A 25,017-nucleotide genomic window follows, 5' to 3' on the forward strand; every position below is an offset into this window, starting at 1 on the left:
CTCTTTCTGCGCTAACTGCCGCCCCCCCCTACTGCCCCCGGGGGAGGAGTCGTCGCGTTATGGGACCTCCTCTCCTCCCAGTGACTCTGTCCTCCGCTTCCCTTCCCACACTTCCCAGTCGCCCTCCGAATGCCTCGCGCACTATACTACTCTCCTCCTGCCATAATTTTTATTTTTAATCCTCCCTCTCCCTCTGTATCACATCCGCCTCGCATATCCCTCCCACTCCCTTTCCTCTGGTCCATTCCATCTCTTTTGAATGGATCGGCGCGGATGGTCCCTTTTTAATGGTTTCGGAGCCTTCAAGGGGTATCACGTGTGAAGAGAGACGGCAAATGTTTCGTTATCGTGTTTGATGTCCGTAACTGTTAACACGCCGCTGAATCGCTCTATTCCCTATGGTTGAGTAGTTCCGGGGTTGTTGGGGGTTCCAAACTACTTGTTGAGTTGCTTGAAGTGATGCCGCTGTGGGAAGTTACGGGAGTCTGGCTGGATGGTGTATGCTAAGAATCTGGGCAGCCCCATATATGTTTGAAAGTTAATGGTGAATGCCGATTCTTTGTTTAATTTTATTGCCATGATAGAATGAAGTGATTCATTTCCAGTAATAACATCAACTCTATGACAGAGGAATGATACTGATAGCATGGAAAATTGGATACGTTACATCGATATTCAAAAAGAGAAACTGACATGACCCAGAGAACTATCCACCAAGGTCATTAACATCGATAGTAGTCAGGATTCTCGAACATATCGTTGTTAGCAATATCATTACTTTCCTGGACAGTCGTAACTTCCTCCATAGCTGTCAGCACGGCTTCCAAAAAGGTTGATCATGTGAAACACGGCTCGCGCTCTTTCTTCACGATGTTATCAAATCTGGTGACTCGAATTGACAAGTTGACGCATTATTTATAGATAGCTTTCGTCGCGGTACCTCTCAACAACTTTTATACAAAGTATGGGTCATGCAGGTTGAACGAAACAGTAGCAGGGGTGCCGAGTTACAAAAAATATTGGGGGGGCCCAAACCGGGTACCTTGCCCCGGTAAATTTTATAAGTAGTGACTTTTAAGTTTTTTAAGCAATTTAGAAGAGTCATATGATCAACATTAGAACCCTGATCACTCGAATCTCGATATCTGGACACTCCGGGGAAAATCGACAAGCCTGACACATTTTTTCCTCACATCTGTAACGAATTTTTGGGGGAGCTCGGGCCCCCTCAGGCCCCATGGATTCGGCGCCACTGAACAGTAGTAAACTGGATACGCGACTTTCCCATTGGTCATAAGCAAAAGGTATTCTTTAGATTTTTATTTCTTAAAAGTCTTCTCTCATTCTCTTCAAAGTCATCTGTGAAATAGGATAGGATGAGCTCTGAGCCTTGCGGGAGGAAGTTTTGAAGCATGGATTGATCCGTCTAAGTGCCATTATGTTGTTCTACTAGCCTGTGACAAGGTTTTGGTTATTGATATAGGAATTTTTTCTCCTGATTGTTTTCATTTTAACTAGAATATTATTTATTTGCTTTTATCTTTTCATTTTGATCCCGGCGTTTGAAATAAATTCCACATTTCTATTGTTTTTATTTGGTATGATATTTTTTATAATATTAATCAAATAATATTGAAAATAAAATATATTTGGGCTCGCTCTCGTAGTACTACTCATGCGTCGCAATATCCTGACTCCAGCGTTGGCGAACAAATGTCGCATGACTTCATCTTCCCTTGTCACAGATCTGGGGGATTCCCGGCTCCGGGGCCACCTTATGATTGGCGTTCTCGGAGCACAGCCCTGTCCAAACTTCTGAAATTTATTTCCGCGAGAATAAAACGGTCCGAAGGGGTGGCTTTTCTGCCTCCAAAGGGGCAGGGGGGAGGCAGGGCAATCGGGGCGGCCCCCATCCCCTGGCGACGTCACTGCTGCCTGTCTGCCACCTGCATCTCCTCGCTCGTCAGCCTCCTCCCCTTCCCAGCCTCCTCCTCTCTCTCTATCCCCAACAAACCCTCCCTCATGTTGCCTCGGCCAGCTCCATATCCCTCCTCATAAACGAAGGGAATAACCCACTGCCTTCCCTTATTCACTCCCTTCCTCGTTTGTATGTAAACCTCCATGTTGTCCCACGCATTTTTCCTATGCTCCATCATATCTCGCTGGAGCCCGTCTGATTTTTCCGACTCATAAATTGTTTGAAACTGGCGCTCTCATTTCGGAAATTTTCCGGTAGGAATTCAAATAAATAAAAGATTGTAGCACTTTTCCCAAAGCATTTTACTGCGTACAACGCGTATCGGCTCACAGAGCCATCATCTGGTACAAGACGTCATCTTGTACCAGATGATGGCTCTGTGAGCCGAAATGCGTTGTACGCAGTAAAAAATTTTGTGGAAAAGTTGTACAATCTTTTATTTATTCAAATATGTCTAACTTCCACCAATTGAAGCCTGAATCTGTTGAACATTTCCGGTAGGTATAAAGATTAGGCCCCTGTAATAGTTTAACTGTATCTCTAATTTTATCAACCTGTTGACTACTTGAGCAATCATTAAAAACTTAACATTCCTCTTAAGTTATCAAATAGTATTTTATTCGCAACTAGTTTCGCATAGTGGCATATACCATCATCCATCGGTAACGCTACAGTATAGCAAAACTTGTCGTGAATAAATACAATATGATAAACCAAATGGAATACCTAGTATTTTGTATTAAGCCTATTTTATGGAGTTCCACAAAGTATCGGCAGCATCCAACAATAATTTCTTGGCTCGTTTACCTGTATCTCAAGTTTGAAAAATCTCCCCTCTTCAACGATCTTTCTTCGCCCCAAATCCCCCCCACCTTCTATCATCACCTACGACAGTCTCTAAGCTCCCCTTCGACCCTGTATTGCGTGGTATTTTTAATTACTTCACTGGCTGCTTCCTTTGCGAGAGCAGGACCCAGCTGTAAAAGAATCGGCACCGGGGCGCTTCACTCCCCTTATTTTATTTTTCGTGGGTTATTTTATTTATGTTTCGACAGGTTATTTTTCGTGGTGTATTAATCTTTAATAACTTACGCTATCGTCAGGAAGTACTGCTCAAGGTAAATCTAGCCAACCCTTCTTAAAATTTGCAATTATTATAAAGGTGTACTCGATATACCCTGGAAATTGAAAGATGCCACGGTAATTGCTATTGGAAATAAGCCAGGAAAAGAGCCAAGTACGGCGGGTCGAGGTGTAGTGATGTGTCCTGCTAAGTGAGGATGAAAAACTAATTTTATGTTCTTTATATGAAAATTTTCGTAAGGATCCTTCCTTGTTTTGTTCACCATAGTTTTAAAAAATGTGTGTCATACATGCTATTTTCCATAGAGGAATGTCATCGAAAAATCAGCGCATTTATGTGGAATTCATGGCAATGTTTGTTATTGAGGGAAAAATGATTATTTCATTTAAGGCATAAGTTTTATTTTGATGATAAATGAATAAAAATATTCACTTTGGATAATGATGATGCAAATGAAACGTAGGTGAATCACAATTTAAATTTCGTATCATTATTGAAAAATGTAGTAACCAAAGTCATATTGCTCGAAAGAATATGGTGAAGTCATGGCCAAAAACTGAAATTGAAATAAAACACTAAAATCGGATAATATTTTCTGCGATTAGGGTGTTCGCATAACACGTCCTTAAATTTTCGTCTAGATACGCCGAGTCATTTTTCTACTGAATTAATGGGGATATTACTTCATACTTCGGTTAACCTGGATGTTATGAGGAATAACTTCTGTTTTCAGTCACAATGGAGGGTATACACGCTTCAGATAAATGCCCTGAAAGTTGGATTTTAGGTTTTTTGTTAATCGTGGTGTCGCAGGGGAACCTTCTTCAATTGGTCGACCACCCATAACGCCCTCATGACCTTAACACCCTCGCCCCAGTCCACAGCCTTCTCGGTGCGATTCAATTTGAAGGGAAGACGTCATCTGAGTCGTCTCATTGCCACCTCCCTTTCTGTTTGTATCCGCCTCGGCGTTCCGGCTTCATCCCCACTCGGTTTATTTAATTCTCATTCCCATGCATTCGGGACCACACACGCCAGCATCCATCTCGCACCCGAATGGGACCTCATCCACACGCATTGAGCTTGTCACTCACCGCACGCAGTCACTTTTGTTCTCATCTAAACTCCATCATGCTACTGGAGCCCATATCTTTCCCAAATTCTAGCATTCGTTGTTTGGATAATGTAAATAACGGTCCTTTTATGGCCGAATTCTTCAGGTTTTGACACCGTTGGTTCATTTTTGGGGTGAAAACAGTTTCGCCTGCCTTCCATTTGGCGTCGTCAGATCATGAATGAAATGAAGATCACCCGCGCATCATCATAACCAGGTCACGTAATTAATATTAACGATAGTTAGGTCATCGGCTGAGAAAATAAGCATTTCCCTCGGCTCAGTGGCGTAATTAGGAATAGGCTTGGGAGGGGGGGGGGGGTAATAAAGGGGCCAAGGGTGGGAACAGGTAAACGGGAAAATTTTTTGAACAATGACATGCCTGGAAATACATTTTACATCATTGTGGTCCTTAAAATTTAACTTTAAGCAGGTGCTGTCATTATGTGTCAAAACTAGACAATAGGTTAAATATTTTTTTATTTCTGCAAGGCTTTGAGGGGGGTCTATCCCCTCATCCCCCCATAGTTGCGCCACTGCCTCGGCTAATTAGGGAGGCTATCGAAATAACGATAAACTCAGAAGACATTAATAGATAAGACGGTTTATACGCTGGCTTCAACGTTTAAGCGGCTCTTCCAACAATCGAGTTTGAATTCCCGTCCAGCCAATGTTCGCGTGTCAGTCTACTACCGCACATGGAAATAATCTGCCTTTCTGCTAATCTGCACGCCAGCTGAAAGAGAAGCGAAACAGTTTTCACCCAAATCAATCAACCCGGCCAAAACTCGAATACTGGGAATAAATAAACGCGGGAGCCAATCCGTACCAATTTTTTCTCTCTTTTCATTTTTCAGCATCGTGTACCCCTCGAACTGTATTTTTTTCAGTGTATTCGAGTTAGCTTAGTCGCGTCTGGTTATGCAAAAGTTACAACGTTGATCAGTCTTTCGTACATGACTGCATCCAACATAAATGCACATCATTAAATAGATATTATTGGTTTTACCGCGTTGAAAATCTGAGACCACTAAAACTGTAATTGGTTTTAATGTGAAGCTTAAGGAAAATCCTGATTCCATGCGATAATTCCTCAATAATTATGATAATATATAGTGTTTAGTTCAGAAATTTGAAGATTATGATTCCACTTTTGACCAAAATACACAAATTTATTTTAGGGTTAAAGATTACTCTGCTTTGTTTAAAAATTCCTGCCTATTCCGCCTCTTTGCCTGGTTGGAAACCTGGATGTGAGTTAAAACAGTTATGGAAAACTTACGAATGATGAGGATTTTTAAAATGTGGAAAAATTGGGAAAATCGAACAAGTTTGGATTTATGTTTACTTATTGTTGCAAACTACAAATTACCTTAAAATCTCATGATTCGCATTATGATTTCTGACTTTATTTTGATTTCCACTTTGTGAATGTGAAAAGGATTTTAGAATGTGAAGAATTCTAGTGCATTCTTAAACATCTTGTTCCTATAGGATGATAGGGTATGTTCTCGTACGGCGAAGAAAGCAACTGGGCACATAAATTTTTTCGAATCTTGTCGTAATATCCATATCAGTTTTTGAACGGAGGAACTCTTTGGCAAGCGATAGTGAATTAAGGAGTTTAAATACCCAGATTTTTATTATTATTAGGAACTACTCAATGTCTGTCTGTGTATAGTACCTACTTGTGATGAATCGCGTTTCAAAATGAAGGTTATGATCTATCTAATCTCGTGGTATTTACTTCGAACAAAGAAAAAAGGATAGTTTCCTTCATCAAAGAAAGCGAAAAGCATTGATTGCGATTCGTTACCCACCATTAGTGTATTCATAATATACAAATTATTTGATTTTAGTAATACCGGTTTAGAGGAATGGTAATGGTCAATTTTATCCTCATTTGAAAAAGGCCAGATTGGCGCCCATGCGATGCCACTCCACGTGACGTCACAGGGACCTAGTTTCTATACGATTAGATAGGATTTTTACATCGTCTCAGATTACCAATGCATGCATGAGGCACAGAGCTCAGGGAGACACGTCTTAATAATCACCTATTAAAGCTGGCTAAGGTCGGAAAGTTTTCTTCGTTTGATAAGGTATTAATAATCCTTATTTAAGCCAAACGCTACCAGCTAGCAGGGTACTCTGCTACCTGCTAGCATCCTGCGTCGTATCAGCGCTCAAAGCCTCGCCCCAAGGTCACTTCACTTGCGGCAGCGGGAACCAGAACGACGTCACACGGAGTTTTCCCAGCATTCATACTTAGCCGTCGCGTTTTCGCGCGCTTGAAAATGTTCACTTTTCATTAAATCGCGAAAAATAGATATTGTCATTTAAAAATCTAAAAGCGTGGAATACGTTCTCCAGGAGTAATAATCTTTCGATTTAGGCAATAAAAAAATAATAGGAAACCACCCTATTGATGATTCTAGTGAGTTGTGGTACTTAATACAGTTCCATCATAAATGAAGGTTCCTCTTCAGATTCCACTTATGCATTTGCTCGAATTTCCTGTTTAACCCACGTAGGATTTTGATATGCGCATTTCTATCGACACTATCTTTTGGTATCAGCAAAGGATTTATCTTTTACTAGCAGGCCACCCCGCGTTGTTCGGAAAGGTTATAACTCAGATAATTGGAAAACTTGGAACTCGGATTTTATGATTAAACAGGATTTTTTTTCTCTGCGCGTGTCAAGAGTTGTGCTTACCTGGCTGGATGTCCTACTGCAGAAGTAGTATGATGTGACGTAACAAACGTTAATGGGAAAGGACGCGTTGGACGCAACCTGAAGTAGTTCTATGGGGTCCGGAAGTATGAGATGCACCTAAGTACCAACTTTGGTCGCAATCCGTGCGGCCGTATGAAAACGCATTGCTGACAGACAAACAGACATCCTCTTTAATATGTATACATGATTGGGTAATGACTTAAAAAGATCATCGAGCGGGAAAAGAAGGTTGAAATGTTTATGAGATGAGCTTAGGAATCCAGGCTGATGATGATGTTTCATCGAGGATTGTCCCTTCTTTAAATCTTGACCCAGGGATCGAAATTTCGTGGTTTCGTGGGGATGAGGTGTTCGCCCGAATTCCCTCGCGGGCTGCATCCCGTCCATCAGAAAGGAGAATAAGATGGAAGCTGAGCGGATGGATGGATAGGAATCTTATCTCTATGACGAGATCTGTCCCCATCCTCGCCATTTTCCTGTCCTCTTGGAAAAGGATTGGAATTTGAAGAGGTCCGAGAATGGATTGGTCGGCCACTTTTCCCCCTCTCTCCACGTCCATCAACATCTCCGCCAAATCTACGTCTCCTGCGGTATGGATTCCATCATGTCACCTGCACTGCTCCGCGTGTATCTCCGTTCCCGGCCGAATGACGACAACTTTGCGTGCTCCGCGGAGGAATCCCCGCCCCCCCCCCCCCCCCACCACGCCCGTCCCTTTCCTGCGTCCAGAATGGCGCTCATTATCCGCCCAGAAAAGGCATCGGCAGGGCCTAATCGCCTTCCCCCAGGAATTCCCGCTCGCGTCTTCGATTGATTTGTCCGCGGCTGTCGGCATTCGAGCGGCGACGCCTCGGCTGCGCATTTAGTTGAAAAAAGTGTGATGATTACTCCCGCATGTGCGTCTTGTTTAAGGCCTAAAATGGATCTTTTATCTCTTAAACGAGAAGAAAAAAATTTAAAGATCAGCCTTTTTAGGAAAAGTTAGAAGGAAAGAGGATACAGAGTAAATCGTCAATCTTGTGGAAAATTTGAGTAAAAACTATGGTCAACTGTAGTGAAGTACAAGATGATTCTCTGTATCTTATCAACGTCAACTTTTGACCCAAATGTCAAGTTTTCCAGAATGAATGATGTCTCGCCATTGAAATACAGTATGAATAAATCAAGCATGTGTAATGCATTACATTCCTTGGTGGATACGAAATATTGAACGGAGTTAAGCCAATTTCTATCGGAGTCCAATTCAAAATTGTCTTTCAAATGTGCTTGCTTTCATTAAAATTTGTTTGACATGCGCAAATGCTGCTTAAGCGTTTTAACTGCCCACAGGACGATTCTTTGAATTGCTAAAAATGGAGTTTGTGGTTTTTTTTATGTTCCTTCTGTCATCGAGGTTTAATATTCTGCAGTCAACGTTTCATTTTTCCTCCTAACTTACAGATCTTCTTCAGAATCTTTTACTCCTGGTGTGCTTATCTTTGAACTTGGGTGTTACAACTATGAAATAATTTACCTAGCCTTCAGGTGATTTAGTTATTAGGAAATACTGTCAAATATTATCTTCCCTAAAATATTTGTTTAATTAGTAATTAATGATCGTTATCACCTGATGGGTAATGCCCACTGTTGATGACATGATAAAGAGCCTCGAGAAATCGTAGTAGTTTACTTTCGCCGGTATATATTTAAAATAATATTTATATTGCAAATGTCATGTGTTGCTTGAGCAAAAGCGCCTACCGGCATGTCGTTATGCTGAAAATTATTAGTGGATGTTCTCGGTCCTACTGTGAGCTTGCTATCGTATTATCGTTAACAATTATGTAAATAGTTTCATATCTCTGTTGTCTTGCTTTTAGTAATTTTTATTTTTAGTTTTAACTTATGGGCGTTTTAATGAAAGTAGTTAAGTTTATAGTTTATTCAGCTATAAAGAAAACTATATAATTGTCAATATGAATGAATAGTTATTGTTTTATGGAATTTTGGAAAGTGAATGATCTAACTTGATGTTATTGGAAAAGAAAAGGGGTTTAAGATGCGCCTTCAATTCGCAAAAAGTGAAGAAATTAGGTTAGCACTGTGATATTTCAAGCCTGAAAAAGCATGCGAAATAGAGTAAATCAGCTTCGAAAGGTGTTTATAATTGTTTCTCTAGTAAAAACAGTATGTTTTAAAACAAATGCCCGTGCTGTCTTACTTCCTGGTGTTTTTACAGTCACTTGTTGCGCGTCCACCGTGGAAATGTTTCCGATCGACGAGTTCATTATTTAGCTCAACTGTGGCAGTCGAACTGCTCAAGCAATGCGTCTGCTCTCATCCATTGTGTCTTTTTTTCTCTCTCTCGTTGCGTTTCCTACTCCTCATGCGTCGTGAAATCGATCAGAATCGATTCCGTTTTGGTCGCTCCCGCCATTATTAGAGAGAAGCAGCTCGTTAGTGCAAAGAATAAACAGACCCGAGGCTATTGATAAAGGGGGAATGGAGTGCTGGAGGGGGTAGTCGCAGGAATTGTGTTGCCATCAGCGGGCTTGTTCTCGTTTACAATTTCCTGTAGTTAATTTGCGTGAGGCGTAGTCTTCCGAGAAAATCTTGAAAGGCTCTCTAAGCCTTATCGTTCGCTGTCGATCGTGCTCTTTAAGAAATTAACTCCGCTTAGGTCCGTTGGCCACGTACCTTGTATCCCCTACCTACCTACCTACCCCGTACCTACTCCGCGCGAAGCCATCTTATTAAGCAGCGGACGCTTTTCGAGCGATGTTTACAATCAATCACCACTCAAATGAACGTCATATCGCATTTCTTATTTGACGGAAGCCGTCAAGAAGAGCGAGATTAATCCTTTCGAGCGACACAGTCGTAAAACTCACCGCTTTCACTTAACCTCATCCCCCTTCTCTCATTCTTCGGTTCGCGAAGGGCGTCCGTCGGCGGCAGATTTAATTGATTGATTCGCGGAGTGATTATTGATCGGCTAGCGACGCCGCTAAAACTCGTAAATTAATTTTTGAGGCAATAATGGTATTTCCCCCTTGCCATCCCTATCAATTCCGGGACGTCTGTGACTTGGAGAAAGCCACAGTCATGTGATTGGTGATATATCTGCAATGATTATTTACAGGTAGCAGAGAAGATCTTATGCGAGGAACACTCGCTTGGATCATTGCAAGCGTAATTCGGAATAATCGACACTCATTTTTTGATTCTAGAGTTTTATAGAATTCAAAGTTGATATTTTTCTTCCACGCATAAATGACTGAAATTTCTTACAGTACATATGGCAAAATTGTATCTAAAAGGTGTTCCAGCTCAATTGAATGGCTTTTCCAAGTTATGAGTGAAGTTTTATGGTGGTTTTTTTTCCAAAACCCTCTAGCACGAGCAATTTTTATCGTTACAACTTAAAGGAAATCTTTAAAATTTATAGCTACAGCATTATGTTACCTATTGAGCACAAGTCATGATGCAGATAGTATTCATTTGTATTTTTTCATTATTCAATTATTCGCATCCAAACTGTTATCCTCTAAATTTCTGCGCTGACAGTAACAACTCTTCTTGTTTTAAAAAAGATTAATCGCAGAAATTTAAGCTGTCGTGTGACGTCAGTGTTGGCCATCGTTTCACGCTTTCACAGACTCTTTGGTGGTCAGCAATATCTTTGGAATTTTCCCCTGCAATCTTAAGTTTGCAGTAGACGTTGGTGACGTCATTAAAGTACTGGTTCATTTACACGTTCAGGGAGAAGCTTTCACGGAAGGAATCGCTCTCAATAGAGTTAACAATGGCAAATCACGTACGGTCGATTTGTGAGGCCCATGAGAAGCGGTGAATCGATCATTTTTTTTTCATTTAAGTTGTTGACGTTCTCGACATATCTACGAAAGGCTTAGGGCCGACGATATCTCGAGGAGTTGGCATGCGGATCGAGAAACCCGTAAATACGTTTCTCATTATTTTTTAAACTCTATCATAATGGAAAATTAACAAGAATTGGTAAACTAGCTCATCATATGTTTGAATGTGGCCTTCTTCTATACGAACCAATCTCTTATATCACCTTATGTCCCTTATATTAATTTATTTTATGTTAAAGAAGGAAGCTTCATATAACAGGAGAGCCAGCCGAGTTAGTTATGTAAATGATAAAGGCGCCAAAGCTATTGATGTAACGACGCGGCCGTCAAGTGTATTGGCGATTGGCCATAGGAGCTAATTGTACAATCTATTATTAACGCCTATAAAGGCTGTTATTTTCATATACCTAATTGACTCGCAGGGGTGCTTTCCAATATTATCTACCTATGTAAATTTAACTGAAACAGTAGAATTTCTTTGATGTGAAGATTGCGTTTAACACTTTTATCCATTACATCCACTTGTACACTTATTTTCCTCCATTGCATACACTTGTATGTTTTTAAATGGCACAGCTCTTCTGTGCGATAGGATCGCGTTCGCTGTCCTTTAAGCGTTTTCTTACTATGATTTTAAGAGGGAATCCAAATATAACAAGGAAGGCAGGCAGGTTGACTTGGAAATGTTCCATGTCCCCCTACCCTTACCGGCAGAATACCTCAAATATTAATTCTGTGGGTTGAAATTCGTCGTGATAATCCCACATTATGCACACAAACTGCATATTTGAATATAGCCGGAAAGAGCTCTTTTGTACTATACGATCGCTTGCATCATCCTGTTTTGAATTCCCTGAGTGACACTCAAATTGGCAAAGAGGGATTTCCAAAGGCGATTTTCAAAGTGTTTGAATCAATACTACTGTAACCAGTTGCATGACTTTTATGTGAGGTAATAATTTTGGTGAATTTTCTTAATGATAAAAATCTCATTTCAGTCGCATGTCTATCAGGGCTCCCACTCAACCGTGAATAAGCCGTGAATTTCGTCTGCCGTGAAAAAAAGAAACCTGGAAAAGCCGTGAATTTAGTCGTATAACTTTAAAAATCTCTCCAACATGATTTTAGAACTACGATTGAAAGAGCGAAAGAAAAATTGATATGTCGATCATGTTTCAAGGTCAGTCACTCGCAGACACAGTCCACGCATTTACCTGCACACGTAAATCCTAAGCGCAATTAATTATTGGTCCGTGTGCCGTGATGACTCATTGACCTTATGCCTGTACCAAAGCCGGAAGACTGGTAACCAAAGTATTCATTAACCCTGGCGAAAATTCAAACGCTTCTTAATTTCCCTGGCACCCTGGTCCCTCCATTTTCCCGCTCACAACCTTAAGCGGAAGGTGAATTTTCGCAAACGATAAGTGACGTCAGGAGAGAGAGCACGTTCATTGCTGCGTCTGCATTCATGGCGTCTATCGCGTTTGTTAAATTTTTAGTTAACGGGCGGCCGATGATAGTTACGCGATCAATATTTCTGCCTGAAATGATTCATCTAAAAACCGTGTATTTGACGACATCTAGACCGTGAAAACCTGGAAAAAAACGTGAATTTTATAATTTAGTTAGAGTGGGAACCATGGTCTGTGTATTTCCTCCCCAAAAGAGCTCTCTCTACGATACGATAGCGTGCATTATTCTTCGGTCTTTTTTAATTTCCATCTCTCTCTCTCTCTTTCACAGGCGGATGAGCCGTGGGAAGACCCGATGCTGCTGGGTGACTTCGACAAAGACGCCGCTCCAGAGGAAGGATTCAAAGGCAAGTGCTCCTCCGGCCCTTCTTCATCTCCTTCGCCCGCGTTCTCTGCCTTCCCCCGCCGCCGTCGCGGTGGTCCCCGCCCATTCTCCGCCTTGGGCCGTTTGATCGCGAATCCCCGCTCGCGGCTGATTTAAAACATTTTCTCCCCCGTGAGCAGAGCGCTCTGCTGATTGTTTTTATGTTCCCACGAGGAGGGATTAGTTTATGTGACACCCGTCCTTCTCTTTGGTCAGGGAGGAAGGGCAATGATTTCCAGCGTTTACTCCCATCGCGTCGAAAGCCGCTTCTCTCTTTTTCTGGCTGATGCTAATGTGAAGTCTGCAGCCTCCTTTTTACCCCGTGATCCGATCTCGCAAGGGTGAATGAAGTGTCTCCTTTCCATTGACTTTAAATCCAAGTTTTTGTGCGTCTGAGCTTCTTTCGTGGTATTTATCTATTATAGATCATATTTTGACTCTTCCAGGTGAGAATGAATTGGTTACAATGATTGATACTTGTGCAATCATTAGTCGCGTATGTGTAGTGTTTGGTGAGTGAAAGAGTTATGGTTATTTCTGCGGAAATGAATTGATTTTCAGCGCGTGCAATTTCATTGAATTAATCATGTAAGTATACAGATCAATGTATAGTGAATGAAAGTAAGGATGTGTAAACTGCACTCCATTAATATGGATTACCATTCAGCTTTGGTAATATGGGAAATGATATAGAATCGCCCTAGAGACTCGCTCCCATAACCTTGAGGAAACGCCTTACTATCTCTAAATGATCCTTCATGTGTCCAGATATCACTATCGAGTTCAGATTAACATGAATGATTAGTGATTTAATGCCAGTTCAGTCTATTATGTGTTTATACTCATATTGTAATTTCCCAACTTGCCCCCAAAACGTAGAAATAATATGGAGGAGCTTTTGATGAGGAAATTATTATCAGATTCATGGATGCTCTCAAAATCGTATACCTTCGACTTTCATTTGCCTTATAATTTGATGATTATAGCTAATAATCGCGATTACTACTTATTTTTAGTGTGAGGGATAAGATTAGAAAATAATTTAGGTATGAAAATTTAGATTTTCTTGTGTACTTTCAGTTGTCTTCGTGAAGCTTTCGTGGGTCATTACCGCTGTATTTGGTTTCTTCAGGTGTTCTCTGAGTTTTATATATGTTTTTGCCCGACGTTTAATGGACGTTGCTGGTTAATTTTTCGGAGTGAATCATCATTCGTTCCGTCAGCAAAAGTGATTAGCATAGGCTATTAAATGTTGGGTAATAACCGATATGGAACGTGGGGGACACCAAAAAACAATAAATACGACTTCGTTAACGTTTAGCGCTGACTACTCTGCGATCATGTCTGAAAACTAATGCCTAATTACTAAAAAAAATTCAAATCCTGTTTGTTAAAGTGGAAAATGGCATAAAGCATTGGATGGCGGTGGAACTTACGCTTCAAAGAACTATGCGTATTCATAGGGTAGAAATATTTGCGAAAGTTATTAAATTTAGGTTAAGTATCACCGTTCGTGTTAACAGGAATATGTGTTCTTAAATTTAAATTAAATAACCCATGGTGAGGCTCATTGCACGTTAGTTACTTAATAATTTTTCAGCCGATTTCCAATGTCAAGTAGGTACTCTGTAATTTCTCTTCGATTTCAGTTGCTCTCCTTAAGTTCGTATAACCACTTTAAATTATTTATCCGTTGATTTGTGAATTGAGCTGTGTGTTTGATTCGTTTTTTACTTTTTCTTAACACACTGAAATGATATTTTTTTCTTATCGTTACATCTATTTTCCAGGTATATGTATGTTATATTTGGAATTGAGGGATCAAATGAAGGGCTTTAAAACTTCAGTATTCGGTCATGGGAAAATTGTTAAGCTTAGAATAAAAGAGTGGTTGTTGATCAATTTATTCTCTTGGCATAATATAATTATTGTTTAAGATTTGAAATCTTGATAGCTTTAGGAGAGGTAAACTTAAGGGTTTCATTTTTTGACCTCAGGACGTCTTGAAAATTGCTTAGCTCTTTTTAAAAAATTTCTAATTTTAGTTCCATTTCATTGAGCTTTGGAGTCGTAAGTTCGTGTTTTTGCTCGCCCATGGCCGATGGTAATTTTCTTACGCCTGACAACTACCTGATCTGCCCTGAGCAGTGGCCTAGATGAGCGGGGACGAACATTCTCCCCCGAAATGAGGAACTTATTTTGCTGTCCACCGCCCTCCGCTTTGACTTATCGTACTACTGCCTTGGCATACTAGCGTATTTGATTTTTTTTATTTCACTGTTACTTCAAATGTGAAATATAATGGGGTGCCCTTACTTGAAACAACTTGACCTAAACTTACATAAATCCTATTCCCTCCCCTAGAGGATATAATCTGTAAAAGCTATTGGCCCTGATGCATGCTCCAAGTCCACATCGGGTTCGGTTTTATTAAATCTGGAGCGTTGCTGTTTGGCGTTCTTAAATAAAGACTCCGCTGTCGCTTTCTACTCTCGTTGAAGTGTGTTTCATAAAAAAGCATTGCGGGTCCACTTCAGCGATGCGTGGATAGCTCTCTCCAAGGACGATCGTTCGTCTTTCAGTGCGTGAAACAATGTGCATATTCACCTCCATCGGCTGCTCCCAGTTATTTTTAGCCCGTGAAGTATCTATCGCATGATTGCTTGCCGTCGCACGCTAAGTGTTCATGACGAACTACGTCCGTACCGGAGGAGACTTCTTGCCGGCCCACATAATGCGTCGTGAGCGAGCATTGCACAGAGGACGCCCCTGTCCGTCCCGTAGAAGCTTCCTTCACAATGCCACTGATGGTGAATTTTATTTTCTGTTTCCAAAAATGTCCGCCGCACGCCAATGAGGGCAGATCGATCGATTTATTGTCAATATTTGTAATTTAGTACTTTCAGTGCTGAGGAATAGCCATTAATACTCTACACTATAGTAATAAAAAACTCTATGGGAATAGAATTGGAACGTTTTGAATGTGATATATCACAGATGTAAATTTCGGTTAACACCCAGAATTTAAGCTTATTTTTTTCTCGATAATCGGATCCCTCTGCGTGCCAGCGACACGTGTGGTGACTTTTGTTAACCATTGAAATGTGCTGTTGGTGACAACACATTTAGCGGCCGACTGGGGAATCCTCTCTGTGAACAATTCGTGGGTACGAATCTCACTATGCGGAATGCAATTCAAATAAGTCCTTCTAAGGCTTACTTCCAGAGGAACGACGGAGGGCAGTAAGGGCTTCCATGTCATGAATAGAAATGGAAGGAAAATGGGAAGACGTCATGAGCCGCAATTACTTTCAAATATAATTACTCATTCATTGCTTCAACCCGAAGAGGTTTTTGGATGCGTTGGGGTGTAACTGACCCCAGGAAAAGTCGCGGGAATATTAATTTCACAGCTGAAGGTGAGGGGGGCGGGTTCTTTCCTTGGGCCACCTTAGAAATTGAGACTTTTGATTGAGTTGTCCAGAACATTTTCCCGAGATATGATCTCGGGCGGCCCGAGATCTTTGGATGAGTTACCAAGCGCTGTTCACACTAGGCCATTTGCCTCCTTCAAATGCATTAGCGGATGAAAATCTTTTGGAAAATCGCTGCGTTTAATTTTAAGCTCTTCTTGCGTTTTAATTTTTCCATTACCTATTATCGCACAATGTGTTTAACAGTCAGAGGAAATTCAATTCAAATGTAAACATTTATGCAATTTCGTAGTCCGGAATTTCATTCATATTTTTCAATTTGGCAATACTTTGAAAAGATATTTCCCTAGTAATCCCAATATTTATTCTTAGACACGAAGTGAAAAATTTCAAATTCCCTTCTTACGTTCGTATGAAACTTAGGTAATACTATTACGAAAATACCCTAATATTTCATTTGGATTGTTATGAGGTATATTTTGGATCGAAATGCACGACTGATCGTGAATAAGGGCAATGCAGCAATATAACATCGTATTCGTAGTAAGAGGAACAAATCCATTAGTAATTAACCTTGTAATGAAATTACGAAGCATTTATAACGGCGATTTTTATTTTTCCGTTCTTTCCTTGATTTAAGATCACTTACGCCGTAATTAACCTAGGTAAATCGAATTTCCTGCCCCGAGAAAATCGGGGAGTCTATCCTATGGTGAAATAGACCTTCGATGAATCTCCCGTTCTCCCAAGCGAGCGCTAGGCGCGATAGTTCGTCATGCGCTCAGAAGTCCCGAAAACTAATTATTCATGGCGGTAATTGACTCCATGAGGAGGCCCTTGGGAATGCCTCGCAATATGTGCGGCGTGAGTGATCAAAATCCGGTAAAGCCTTGTGAGGTGCAGATAGGGCCACCTGCGCGACGAGGGGTGCGGAAGAAGAGGGGGTGCAGTGAGTAAGCAAGTTGCGCCGTTGGTCGTTAAGGGGAGGGCTGCAAAGGGTGTGGGGTGGGGTACCCCTGGAACGAGCGGTTGGCGAGAGTAGGACTCGGGCACGTGATTGGTGCAATGTGGATATAATCGTTCGAGGAAAAGGATATTGCGCATTCAAATCAATCGTCATTTACGGCCGCTCAGGCCGGTCAATCGTAAAAGATTATGACGGTGCTATTCGAGTTAATATTTTCGTGGAATAATGTGTGTCATTCATAACATAAGGTTATGCCGTAACCTCGGCTGTTTGATTAAGTAAATGTATGATTATGCCATAACCACGGCTGTTTGACTATGTGATTTGTTTGGCGTTTATAATCATCCACTGTCACTTGTTTCGATATGTCCCTGTTTCGCTGCACTCGCATACGGTTTTCTTGAGTAGATACTTCCTCCACAAGTGGTGATATTCAATGGGCGTGCTTGACTTTAAATAATAATGTCTTATAAAAAAGCATATTTTTTATTGTAATAAATAAAATGCTTTTAGAATCAGACCTGAATGGGACCAGAGATGGGGTCTGGTGTTTTTTTTTTTTTTTTTTTTTTTACCCCCGACCCTGCCGTTGCAATTCTGTATCTAGAGCCTGAGCTAAGAACAAATGCGCACAATTTAACCTGTAAATAACCATGATTTAGGCTATATTCCCTCAGATTGCTATAGTATGCATGAAATTTTACCCTTAATAAGTGTTCTTTTCCAAAGCAACTCATTTCGCTGTATTTCTCTTTGATGTGGATTATTATGGATGTATTCTCAATGCTATAGTGTGTTTTCGAAATCTCTAGATGAGATACCCATTTTCAATATACATATCTTACTTTAAAGCTGTTAATCAATTTCATCCTACATTTTAGAGTATTGTATGTAGGAGAGCAAGAAGAGGTGTTAAAAGGACTTATCACTACCTCCAAACCTGTCGTATTTTTCCTTCTTCGACATGAATTGCTCGTTTAAAAGTCAGGTTTTCATCTTAAAAATTTGCAGGGTATGGAGAATAGACCTTTAAACTCTGTATTTCAACTATAAAAATTTTTAATCTAAGAAAATGCTAAGGTGGAATTTTCAAAATTTTCAAATGCAAGCAAATTTACTAATTCCTAAGAAGGAGGCAGGACAATGTAATCGACCAAATCATTACGTATGATGTTCTGATGAAGATAAGGAAAGACAATTAATTGAAAGCGAAGAAAGGCAAAGGAATGCCCCAAATGAGTTATATGAGACAAGTGTTTGAGGGTATAGAATAGAAGAAATACGTTATTATGAAGAGGTCACCTGATTGGAGAATGAAGTGGAGAACTGCGTCAAACCAATCCGCAGATCGCTGGCTTATGATTATGAAATCTTTACAAGGGTGTACTTTATACACCCCCATCGTTTCAAGATGATTTCATTAATTGAAGGAATTCTTCTTGGATTCTCAACCGGGTCACATTAGCCATGGCCGACGTTTCGACGATCCGGTCGGGAGTCATTGGCGTAGATATACTTATTTATCGTGATGACGATGCCCTAGTCAAGCATCGAAACGTCAGCCATAACTTTTATTTCATGATTGAATTTATAGTTATAAACAAATAAATCGTTCCTGAAAAGAAGATCGGACAAGCTGAAGTGATACGTCCTCATAAGTTAAATGTTTCAAGTAATTTAGTGATGGTATTGCTATTTTTCATCTTCTTAATTCCGGGGAAAGTTCGGAGCCTGTCGTATTGCGCTAGTAGGCGCCCGTTGCTAGCCTTTGCAGAGAATGTCGAGGGCACGGGGGTTGGAGGTCTCGGACGCAGACACAATTGGAGTCGCGAGGATGGGGAATGGGAGGGTCGCCCCGTTAATTGCAGCAAGTATTTGAACAATTCCCGTCGTTGGCCTCAAGCAATTTGTCCTCTCGCGAGCACCCTTCCCAACGGTAGGATGGGGAGAAGAGGAGTCGAAGGAATTCAGGGAAGTGGAAAGGGGGCTTCCATGGTTCCTGAAATGAATCCTTAGGGCGAAGGAATTGCATAAATAGAGTTTTACCGCTCCGAGGTCCTCACTTATAACTCAGAAGAAGATCCGATACGCGGCATGCTTTTGTACCTATTCATTCAAAATGTCAAACTGTTATTTTCACGTTATTTTAGTTGTCGTCATCATGTTGATCAGGCACTGAGATCGCTGATGCCCTCATGTTTGGCCCAATCGACCGTTTTCCTCTAAGGTTTCTCATTTTTTCTCGCATTCATCAGTTCTTCCTGGGTACAATGACCTTGTTAACTGTTCGTTGTGCGTATCGAAGCTTTAGCGGAATTTATCACATCCTCCACTCATTACGCTACAAAAGTGTTACCTTTTCTATTTTTGTGGCTCGTATCTGATGTTTACTTAGCCAAGAGTTGTTCTACGAAGGGAATATTGACCGTTGTCCATTAGGAATTCCATTTTTATCAATTTAGCGATGGGGTAAAATTTGTTTAAAGAAAAAGCGAGTAACTCAATCATCCCTGGCTATTAAGAGATTGTTGGTTATCCTACCGCGTTCGTTGTTAAGTTGTAGCTAGTACACTACTGGTATACCTACTAAAAACAAAATTGGTAGGAGACCCCATGTCCTCAATAGTCAATCACATCGCCCTGAAAACCTGGGGAAAATTTCGCCATCACTCCTGTTTCCCCGTAGGTAAAAATGATGTCGACGCAGAGCTATGTCATGGAAAAATTTCGCTCTGGTGGAGTTGGGAATTGTTTTCAATAACTTACGGTCCATGGAGTACGATTCTAATGGAAGAAAATGGGAGTGAAATAAAAAAATATAAGTCTGATCCGTTCGAGGCGGAGTGGTGTCTTGTTTCTGTTTGAGTTACATTGTGTGTGATGGGTGCTATTTTTTGTCGCCCCTGGCGAGCAGGGTGCGATGGAATCATTCGGGGAAAAGTCATCACGGGGATCGGATGGAGACATTACGGTCGCGGGCTCTCTCGTGTTGAAGGGTCCACACATTCTAATTCGGTCGTTGACGGAGAGGCCCACTCGAGGACTGTCTTCTGCCGGGGACTAGAGATCGAACGACGGCCGTCCACCGTCCCGGCACTGAGATATGCTCCTATTAGCAGGGCTGTCAAGATGGTGCTCACATTCCATAAGTCACTCCGGCATGAGAGGAAAAGCAGAGCAGGGCCTGAGAGACACGAGGGCCTCCCACCCCCCTCCTCCCAGGGGGGTTTGGGTGGGAGGTACTAATAGTAGTGGGGGTGGAGGGGATGGTCAGTGGCTCAATCTATTATGTGTCCGTGTGGGAGGAGTGACGTGGGAAGATCTTGTGGTGTGCGTCCATTAGAGATCGAAATTGAGGGCCTGACATTCGTCGTAAAGTCTTACTAAAAGTGGTGTTTGCTGTTCTCTCGTACTTATCGCATTTTGTAGTGTTAAATTGTGATGGGTAGCCTAAAAGCGTCTTCACTCAAATCCTTTTTAGACGAGTTATTAGAAAAGTTTGAGCGAAATGCAAAATAAAATATATTTTCCGTTTAAAATTTACGCTTGATTTGAAATTTTCATGGTATATGTAATAGAAATTTGTCGTAAAAGCTAACAGTAGAAGAATATTTTACTGTCTCTCAAATTTGAAAATTTTATTTCAGTATTTTCTCCAGCTTAAAATTTTTTATATTTGAGGTATTAGCAAATGTTGAAATAGAATACTCTAAATACCCTGAAAGTTTCAATATGTAAGTTTTAAGCGAGTAATTCATCGCTAAAAATGAGTAGGCGACTAGAAGAAAAAAAGTAAAAGCCTCTACTTCTCCGTCTTAAAAGTCAGGTACGATACATCGGAGTTTTCCGTGTAACAGGAAGTTGTTCCTTTCAATGAAATAACCCTTAATCCTACCATCGGAAGCGAAAGATCCAGAAAATGAAAATTTAACGAGAAATTATTTTGTTTTATGACTTTATTTATGTGGAGGAGTCGCCAAAATCTCATGTTATTTTACGCAGTGGGTTGGGGGCAGGGATTTAAAAATGGCAAAAATCATCCTCGTTAATAAGTGAATGTTCCCTGTTCGATTATCTGCTGAAAGAATATGACAGTTCAAAGATTAAAGTGGTGGAGAATTTATTTTTGCACGTAGTAATTTTATTTCGTCTAAAAGTTTATTTTTCCTTGCAGCTTTCTCCTGGAATTGAAAACCTTAAATATCTAAAAAAAAAAAAATACACGGTGTTCGATGACTGTGTTTCATATTTGTGCTTGTGTTGCCTTCTGTGAAATTGCTTTTGTGTGTTTTTAAGTGGCCAATTTTATGCTGGTATGATGATATTCTTTCTCCTTTAGTTTGATTTATCATATGTTAAAAATTCATTTTTCTAATGGATTAGGATTAGAATATTTCTATAGTCAACTGGCTGTCTTTTGTACACTCTTCCCTGAGCTCACATAATATGGAAAAAGTTAGCCATGTTTATTTTGACTCCTGGTGAGTTACCTTTTCTAATCTCCTATTTTAGTGAACAAATTTTGCGCCAAACTCGTTTTAATGAATATTTTTGGTTCAAAGTGGAAACTATGGAATATAAACTTGCAGTGATCTCTTTCATGTATGTCCTTCAAATTTGAATTTTCTCGCGATCAAAATGGCTGCAAAATTTTTACTTGGTCTGGTTGAACTCTTGAACCATTGAAATTATTACTCATTGCTTTGTCTGATTATTTTAAAATTTTGTGTTAAAATTGGGGAAATCCAAATGAATTTGAGAGAAATTCTATCGTTTTTCCCGAGTTTGCATTGCATTGGAGTTCTTTTTTTTTCAAGTGTTGAATTTTCCCCCCTCCGAAATATGAAATGTGTTCAAATGTTTAAAATTTTTATGCTTTGAATTCTGAATCTGGTCTATAACATTTGTTACCGGGTATGATAAGGTTCTAGGAGATGTATTCTAGATAAGATACTTTTGCATTCTCAATCTGATTCCTCATTTTTATTGCCCTCCCGTCTGATGAATTGTGGGTATCCCGCATTATTCCGCCTGCATTTGGCATTCATCGTCTTCGGTAACGAATTCGCGAGGCCCTCTTTGCACTTCCATGTCACGATCCTGCCGTCTCACCTGCTTCCGTTCTCTCCCTTCAGGTACGGGACTGCTGTCCAGCTAACGTATCACCCTGGATCGTTGGAGTGAGTTGCGTCTCGGGGCCTTCTTCGAAGAATGAAACAAAGAGGAAAAAAAGGAGAGATGACAGAAGACTGCCGTTCACCCGAATCGCAACTTTTGGACGACTGCATGTCAAACCGGGGGGGGGTTGAGTTTTCATTGCGAACTCGGCCTGTCGGAGCCGGCCGGCCTGCCCGCACTTCAATAAATTAGGCGGCCGTTCTCATATTGTTGTGTGATAAATATGGAAGCGCGGAACTTGGAGAAGAGGAGGGGGGGGGGGGTTTGGAGTGCTGTAGTGTTGACTGTGAGCTGGGCCTAGCTGCCTTTTTTTTATATATATCTTTTTGGCGCGGAATTCGGAACAAGTGTTCCTTTTTCCGCACCGCCCCTGCTCTCCACCCACTCCTCCCTTGCGCCGAAAAAGAAATTTGTGGTGGGGGGATCTCCGCCTAGGCAGCGGCGACATTTCTCCTCCGGGACAAGCAATCATTCAATCACCAAGTGCATTTAAGGAGGGAAGAGCAGTCATTTTGACGGCGGGTAGTGACTGTGGGGTGGAGGGGGGTCCTCCAGATGGCTTATTAATCACCTGCGAAGTGGCGGCGACCGCGAAGAAGACTGCGGACCCCTGGGCAATGGGGGGCGAAAGCCGCCGCTTTGCTTCGGCGAAACAAAAAAGAAACGAAAATGAAGAAGCGCGCGGCGGAGGAGTACAAATGAAGTGGAAGTATTTCGCTGTGGGTATTAATGTCTTTCCTAATCACCCCGGGGAGCGGCGTCATCTGGTAGGCTGGTCGCGAGAATGTTGATTTTTGGCGGTGTGAAGTCGTCGATTCCTTATACAGTTTATTTGACGACCACTCCGCTCTGTGCTTATTCTCGTGGGAAGGCACTGCTCGGTGAACTTGTGATCGTAAGCATTTCGTGTAATCCGATAGGCTCTGGTGTTATTTTAAGTAATTATAAAGCATAGATAAGATTTCTGTGCCCTTTCATAGAGGTGAAGGGAACCCACTGCTGACATTTATTTTTTCTATTGCGTAACTTTTGTTGCATGCTAATTTATTTATGAACCCCAATAGCTTATAGTAAAGAAACGCGGACTAAGTTTTGTGGTTTAATTGTATACGCATCGCTAATCCTCTGTTCTGCTATCGATGCTTTCAGTTGTTAATGAATCTCTCTCTCCATGTAGATGCATACACGAGATATGCATTGCATTGAATTACTCTGATTAAAAGTTTAATCAGGGTAATTCAATAAAAATATTTATGTAAAATATATCTCAACCCTTGAGAGATATTTTTGATTTTGATAACCTATTTCCAATTCATGTAGTATGTAATTCAGTACATACACAATTATGTGTGTGCACTGTGTAAATAAGGGCATTGGATATATTTGATACGTTGAGTAATGTAACTTAAAATGTACTTGTAGGTTTAATGGAGGAAATAAAATGGCTCGTGACTGTGTCCATCTAACGTGTCTCATTTTCCCATGCCCCTTCTCTATAGATGAAGGGTTTTTTAATATTCTGTCGGCTTTTTCGCGTCATCCAATTCATTTTATTTTAAACCCAAACGCCTAGCTATCAATTTGTTTCACGCAGGTATTTTTAGCTGTCATATACCTGGTGCCTCACGTTTAATGGGGATATAAATTTGGTTTGTGCTGAAGATACCCGAAGTCGGGTGAATACTTTGTGTGGTCATTTATCATCACTATTTGATGCCATGCTGATTTATTTTATTCAGCTTGACACTAATTGAGTTACACCAATCACATGCCTGGTAAAATATTCCTCGCGCCGGTTTTTCTTTTCACATACTTATTCCTTCCATTGGATAGCTTTTGAATGTAATTTTTTAATCGTTCCCGATTGGTTAATAATAATAATGTTCATGTTCTCATTCCTCCTAGTACAAATATTTCTTAAAGTAGAAATATATAAATGTAGGAATTAGACACCCTATGAGAGGTTCGCCTCGCTTTAGGGCTTTCGACTCGCTCATTTACAAATAAATTTTTAATTGGCCTGTGCTTCATTCATTTTTGTTTAACTTGCACTTTACTGCTGGAGGGAAAAAACAAAAGATGTAAAAAAAGAAAGACACAAAATGGATACAGATGATATAGTGTTCAAATATGGAAATTTTACTAAGAAAGGAAAAAGTACAGCACATCGTATTATTCCTACATCACTCTTAATGTATTGACGACAACTCTTTTTCATGTAAGTGAGGAAAAACGCAACCTCTACAGTTTTAAATCAACCATTTTCCGACTGATATTATGAAATTCATTTCACTGCTTGTTCCAGTCAGATCTGACGATAGTGAGCAGACTATTTTTCATCCCAATTAATTGAAGGATTGTCTGTATAATTACTTTATTTGCCTAGGGATCTGTAAATTGTAATTAGATCTAACTTTTACGGGCTTTAGTAACTAACCTCTTAAAAATCATTAAAATTTCTCAGAAATTTATAAATTAATATATCAGGAATAGAATATTAAGATTTCAAAACATAAAAAAGGCATCATCCGAGCCATATACATCCGACATTACCCATTTTACCTTTTTTGAGCTGTTACTTAAGGCTTTTTATTTATGCTATAAGCGCCACCTCTAAACACAACGCCATATTGCAATCGTGAATCAACATAAGCGGCTTCTTTTGTAGGTGCTGGATATAAATACCTCAATAAGTATAATTTTCTAACAGCAGAAAACGCTGATTATAGTGCGGATTGATATTTGTAACGTAAGTAGCATGGGACCAGGATAATATTTTTGTTGTAGCTTTTGAACATACTTATACTTCATATTATATGAGAATATT

The 25,017-nt window shown here is 40.5% G+C and overlaps 1 protein-coding gene across 1 annotated transcript in view; it reads left to right on the forward strand.

Annotated features, from left to right (window-relative positions):
• The window catches only part of LOC124157861 (ubiquitin carboxyl-terminal hydrolase 48-like), a 415,786-nt gene extending 392,135 nt beyond the window's left edge, over nucleotides 1-23,651 (forward strand). Inside the window, exons 18-19 of the mRNA XM_046532911.1 lie at nucleotides 12,519-12,594; nucleotides 22,148-23,651. Coding sequence (XP_046388867.1) covers nucleotides 12,519-12,594; nucleotides 22,148-22,170 — 99 coding nt within the window. The 3' untranslated portion in view covers nucleotides 22,171-23,651. The remainder of the gene's footprint in view (nucleotides 1-12,518; nucleotides 12,595-22,147) is intronic.
• Nucleotides 23,652-25,017: the final 1,366 nt, after the last annotated feature.

The sequence above is a fragment of the Ischnura elegans genome, chromosome 4, assembly GCF_921293095.1.
Source record: "Ischnura elegans chromosome 4, ioIscEleg1.1, whole genome shotgun sequence".
Taxonomy (NCBI): Eukaryota; Metazoa; Arthropoda; class Insecta; order Odonata; family Coenagrionidae; genus Ischnura; species Ischnura elegans.